The 5,877-nt window shown below is 60.3% G+C and overlaps 1 protein-coding gene across 1 annotated transcript in view; it reads right to left on the reverse strand.

The window, feature by feature from the left end:
• Positions 1-336: 336 nt before the first annotated feature.
• CCDC157 (coiled-coil domain containing 157) overlaps positions 337-5,877 on the reverse strand; it is a 6,597-nt gene continuing 1,056 nt past the window's right edge. The window contains exons 2-11 of the mRNA XM_009893344.1: positions 5,535-5,706; positions 3,883-4,591; positions 3,478-3,555; positions 2,944-3,134; positions 2,629-2,796; positions 2,173-2,341; positions 1,589-1,728; positions 1,084-1,106; positions 864-979; positions 337-362 (exon numbers count right to left, since the gene is read on the reverse strand). Coding sequence (XP_009891646.1) covers positions 337-362; positions 864-979; positions 1,084-1,106; positions 1,589-1,728; positions 2,173-2,341; positions 2,629-2,796; positions 2,944-3,134; positions 3,478-3,555; positions 3,883-4,591; positions 5,535-5,706 — 1,792 coding nt within the window. The remainder of the gene's footprint in view (positions 363-863; positions 980-1,083; positions 1,107-1,588; positions 1,729-2,172; positions 2,342-2,628; positions 2,797-2,943; positions 3,135-3,477; positions 3,556-3,882; positions 4,592-5,534; positions 5,707-5,877) is intronic.

Here is a 5,877-nt window from a genome sequence, read left to right on the forward strand (position 1 = left end):
TGAACTCCTCATCCCCAGCCCAGGTTTGCCTTCCTCTTCAAAAGCAACGTGGCCACATCACAGTCGCATTTCCTGGCGTGAGCAAAATCGCATGGTGCCCAGGCGTTGTTCAGCTGATGGCACAGTCAGACCCGTGCCAGGGACTCCAGCAGCAGCTTAGCCATGGTTGACCGAGCTCCAGTGCCCAGGAACCTCCCTGGCCCTGCTCAGCTGACTCTGCAGGGGCAGCTCTGCACAGCCGGGGAGCGTTTCCCCCTCCCCAAGGTTTTCTCGCCCGCTGCGGGTCCCTCCCCTGGCTGCAGGCTGGGGAAAGCCAGTCCCGGCCTGGTCCCTGCATCAGGGCTTCTCCCGGAGCCGCTGCGCTGAGGGAGGAGAGAGGGGGCCACGCCAGCCCAGCCCTCTGCGCCGTCACTCTCGGTTGTTGCCACAAACCAAAGCGTTGCCCAACGGAGAGAGCCAACAGGGGAAACTGCTGTTCGGTGCTGCAGTCCTGCGGAAAACAAAACAAAGCAACAGCCGGAGGCTGGCTGGTAGCTGAGCCTTGACAAAGCCACTGCGGGGACCGTCTCCCTGGGCTTCTTACGCCCACGGCGTGCGGGCTCGATGGGATGGGCAGAGAGACTGGGTTTCCCAAGGGAAGGTGCCTTCATGGTGCATGAAGAACGGGTAACAAGGTCCCACAGGGGCAGGGCAGGTGGCTGCTTGCGGAGCTCTTCATTTCTGCGTTAATCTCATGAGCGTTTATTTACGGTGGCCACCGGTGGGGTGAGAGGAGAGGGGGAGTGTCCTGCCTCTCCTTCGTGGCTCGGGGGGGCTGAGCACCAGTCCCTCAGCTGGGAGCGAGAGGCAGGGTCCGGCCTTGCCTGTGGACTCTGCCGAGAGCGGCTTTGACCGCTGGCTGCTGGGAGCTCGCTGCTGGGGCTCGCCTGCAGCTCCGTGCGTCCCTGTGCTGCCCCTGCTGCCTCGGCTGCTCGGCCGCCTGCGGGTGGTGGGAGCGGTGAGAGGGGAGGAAGAAGAGGGAAGCTCCCCAGCCTCTTCCTCTGGGTTCCTACTCACCCTGCGTCCTGGCTGCTGAGCTGAGGCCACAGCTGGGTCTGCGGGATGAGCTGGGGAAGAGAAAAGGGCGTGAAATTTCCCCTCTCTGCACTCAGCTCCAGCCACACACCTCAGTCTCTGCTGTTGGTGGCTTTCACCGCTGAGCTGGTGGCAGTGGCCTTGGTGGCACAACAGCCACAATGGGGCTGATATAAAGGAGCTGGGAGCCAGCTCTAGGCACCCTAGCCAAGCAGCTTTCCCTGCCAACACCAGTTAAACCAGACTGATCTCCCAGTTGCACAGAAGCCCAGGCCCTGGAGCTCAGCCCCGTGCAGGCTAGGAGAGCAGCTGTTGACTTGCAGAGGACATTGTGTGAGGAGCCCCACGGCCTTTTGCTTCCCCGGAGCCTTCCCTGCAAGGGAACCAGTCCCCAGAGGATGTGGGACAGTGCCAGGGGACACGGGGGTGGTCTTGGGGTACGCAGCACTCCGCTGGCGTGTGCGCCCCTCTCCCTGATGGCACCCAGCTCGCCCTGCCTTGAGTGCGGCCTCACCTTCAGCACGCCCTGCTCAGCAGCCGCCTTCACCTTGGCTAGCGTGGACCTGAGCCGCGCGTTCTCCTCCTCCAGCACGCTGATCCGGATGCTGTTGGCCTGCAGCTGCTTCTCCATATCCTCCATCAAGTTCCCGGTGCCTGCAAACAAAATATGACAGCCTTGCGGCAGGAGCCGGAGCTCAGCCCGCTGCTGCCTGCCTGCTCGGAGGTGTTGGCAGCAGCCCTCCTCGCTCCCGAGCAGGGGGGCTGCCTGCTGGAAAGGAGTTTGCACCAACTAGGGAGCACCAGTGCAGCCTGGGAGGTGGCAGCTGGGACCCAAAACGGTGCCAGCTGTAGCTGTGAGGGCAAACAAAGCTCTGCCTGTGTCCTGGCACTGCTTTGCTTCTTGGAGCAGAAGTGGGACGAACAGCATCCACGTAGGGAGGTGTGTAAAGATGGCAGCGCTTAGCACAGCCCTTCCTGGCTATTAGTGGAAGAAACGGTGTCGTACAAATAATGCTGGTGCGTCCAGGGCCGGCAGGATCCCCTGCGAGCTCTGGGAGACCCCGAGGGCACAACCAGCGCTGCTGCCCTCTCCCTTACTCTGAAACTGCGTCTCGGTGGGGATGTGGAGCTCGGGGAAGAACACCAGGAGCCTCTCCCGCTCCTTCAGCTCCCGCGCCTGCTCCTCCAGCCTGGACACGTTGGCATGCAGCTCTGAGACAGACTGCTCCAGGTTCAGCTTCTCCTGCTGCAGAGCATCCAGCAGCTCCTGTGGGGCACAGCAGAGAGGGGGTGAGGTTTGCAGAGTGCCCTGCAGAGACTTGTCCAGGTGGGAGAGAGGTCTTCCCCACGGGATCCCGGGAGGAGATGGACACGTGGCAATGTCACACCGAGTCCCAGAGTCCCTCTCCTGGGAAAACGCTGGCTATGGGTGGGGGACAGGGCAGTGGGTGGCTCCTGACACCCCTATGGCACAACCGTGTCCCACACCAGCTGCTCCCCGGGGACCCCCGCTCCCTGCAGCCCCCCGGATGCACGCTGGTTGCCAGCACTGACCTGCTGCGCCCGTAGCTGTTGCCCGCTCTGCTGCCGGCTCTCCTCCAGCTGCTCTGCCAGCCTGGCCTTGTCCTCCTCGGCTTCTCCCAGGCTAGCTTGCAGCTCCTCGCGCTCCTGGTCCAGGCTGTTGAGCTGCTGCAGCAGGGCCCTCTGCTTGGCCTGCAGGGACTGTACAGGGCAGGCGAGCCTGCCTGGGGCTGCTGCTGCACCCGTTCACCGGCGCCCTTACACCGGGCAGCAGTGCCCACGGGCTCAGCCTCCTCCCACAGCACGCTGTGGGGCTGCAGAGCAGGGGGAGAGCCCGCCCGGCCATACCTCCTCGTGCCTCAGCATGCTCTCCACTTTGGCCTTCTCCTTCTCCAGCTGGGTGGTAGTGGTGCTCAGCTCCTGGCCCAGGCTTTCCCGCTGGCCGGTGAGCAGCTGCACCTTCTCCTCCAGCTCCAGCACCCGGCTCTTGGCCACCATCGTTGTCCTCATCTCCTCCAGCAAGGTCGTCTTGGTCACCTCTGGGGAGACACAGCACCTTTGGCCAGGCTGGGCAGGAGGGGGAGAAGCTCCCAGATAAGGTGGTTTGAAGGGGTCCTACACCCTCCACAGGGCCTGGCGAGGGGGAGGCAGGTCTGACAGGAGGGCTGCGACCCCCCCAAATCTCCCAGCATGAGCCCGCAAAGGTGCTGGGTGATGTTTGAGCATTGTAATAAAGGAGGCTCGTCCTCCCCCCATTCCCACCAGCACTATACCCAACCGATTCTGGGGGAACTGGGCATTACGTGGGTGTAAAACACTCGGGAGATCGGGGCAAGACTGGGGGAGCGATGCGCCAGCTGGTTGAGCCCCAGGGGTCCTTACCCAGCTCCTGCACAGCAGCCTGCTTCGCCACCAGCTCCTCCTTTAAGGCAGAGAGTCGCTCTTCCAGCAGAGCAGCTCCTAAATCAGCACAAAACCACTACTAAACATTAAACAGCTCCTCAAAGAAACTAAAACAAGGAGGAAGCAAACGGCTGCACCACAGCATTTTTCATCCAGTGATTGTATCGCGCCGTGCTTCAGCAGGGAGGAGGCAGTGAGAGGACGTGGACAACCAGCTCCAGCTGTCTGGGGCTAGTTTTACAGCGGGGAACAGCCCCAGCGCCTACCAAAATCAGTGGCAAAAGCCCTGCTGATGATGGTGGGATCAAGATTTGAGCACAGACTCCATGCTTCTCCTGCAAATACCCACAGGCCTGGGAAGGGATGCTGGGAACAGCACTGTACCTCTCCGTAGGTCATCTTTGTCCCGCTCCAGCCTGGCTACAGCCTCTAAGTACTCTCTGTTCTTCACTTCCAGGCTCTGCTCAGCCTCCTTCCTCTGCTGCGCTTGGGTCTCCTTCTCCGCCTGAAGCAACCGGGAAAAGTCCTCAATCTGTTTCCGCAGCTTGTCCTTCTGTTTCTCCGACTCTTCCAGCTCAGACTTCAGAGGGTTGACCTGCTGCAGCAGCATCTGGAGGTGTTTGCTGATCCGAGAGAGGTCCTTGCTCTGCTCCGAGGCCCAGTAGCTCATGTCCTTTGCAGAGAGGGTCCTTCTCCCTGTGGTGTCCTCCACCATCTCCTGGAACCTGCTCAGAGCCGAGGGGATGTTCTGGCTCTGGCAGATGCTGGTGATGGTTTTGCCAACCTCACGGAGGCTGGCCTGGGCGCTGGCGCAGGTGTCGCAGGGTCCCAGAGATGATGTAGTCGTCTGTGCGGGGATGCTGCGGCTGCTCTCGGCCATGCTGCAGGCAGCCCTGGGCAGGGAGCTGTGCAAGGCATTGCCATCTGGCACACAGATGCCCGATGATGGGCGCAGAGAGGCAGACCGGGCAACTTCTGTGGAAGTTCTCAACTCCAAAGCAGCAGGCGAGCAGTGTTTCAGGTGCTCCTTCTTCGGTTTCTCAGCCTTGGGGGTGGATTGCAGTGTGGGGTTCTCCTTCCTGCATGCTTTCTTCTGGTGGAGAGAGCACAGAACAAAACCAGGGCTCAGATCAGAGTCAGCTTCAAATGATCCCTAAGAGCCCAAATACAGAGGTGTGAAGCGTGGGGACAGGACACCAGTGCAGCCAAGGGGTGACGAGGGCAGCGAGCCCTTCTCTTGGAAGGAGAGAAGTCCCCAGAGCTTGGAAGAGGACAGCTACCAAGCACTTGGGTTCCACGTTCACTGTGCTCCATCCCAACCAAAGCACATGGCTAACAAGTAAAATGAGTTGTTTCCCACTCCCTAGTGCAGGGCACAGGGGAACTGGATTTGTACAAGCTGCCAGGCAGCTTTCCAGCCACTGCTACCGCAGCTGTGGGTTCATGATGGGAAGCCTCAGCAGTGAAACCCGCTCCCCGTCTCCCCTTCTTGTGACCGTCCCTTCTTTCCCACCTCCCGCATTGTCTCCTGGTTCTATCAGATGGATTATTGTGAGATTTTGCCACAAAAGGGATCATTTGAGGGGGGAAAAAATGCAGGGGTGGTATAGTGTTTTTACCACAAATTATTTCAGCGATTTGAGCCAGCTCAGCCTACAAACGGTGGGGTGGGCAGAGCTGCAGAGGCAGGAGAATATTTTTCCAAGCAATAAGGGCAGCCAGGCTCGCCGATCCTGATATCCTGGTGGAGGAGGATGGATCCAGCAGCACAGCTTGGAGCAGTGGTTAGAGGAGGGAAGGGACTCAGGCCAGCAGTGGACAGTGCGGGACAGATGTGTCCTGTCCAACACGCGGGTCAGCATTCGGAGGGTCATGAGCCAGAAGCACATCTGGCACGGCAACTGCGTGTGTCACAGGACGTCCCCAAGAAGGAACGTGACCTCAGCACAGTCCAAATTGTTTGGGGTGAGGCAAGGGCCATTTCTGTGAACCCTGCACTCAGCTCGTGGGGTGTCAGGGCCCCCCAAATGTCCCACCTCAGCTAGGAGCCGCTGGTAGAAGGCCCCCAGTTTCAGCATGCTGCACCAGTACCTCCTCACTGTCAGCCCCGCGGACATGCAGGGTCCCACTGCCTGTGCCGGGGGGATGGTTTGGTCGCTGAGCAGGTTTTCTGCGTAGCCCGTGAAGCTCTGAAGCAGAAGCAGTAGCCTTTTTCAACAGAAACAAAACACAGCTTAGAGCAATGGAGTATTTGTAATGGGGAAAGGGCTCTCGGCATTTAAGAGCACAGTAGCTTGAACGGACAGTGCTGAGGCGAGGGAGGCTGTCACCCCTCCCCATCCCCTGGACAGAGCAGGTTTGGCAAAGGAGGGTGGATAT

This window comes from Charadrius vociferus, unplaced genomic scaffold (genome assembly GCF_000708025.1).
Source record: "Charadrius vociferus isolate BGI_N301 unplaced genomic scaffold, ASM70802v2 scaffold579, whole genome shotgun sequence".
Lineage (NCBI taxonomy): Eukaryota > Metazoa > Chordata > Aves > Charadriiformes > Charadriidae > Charadrius > Charadrius vociferus.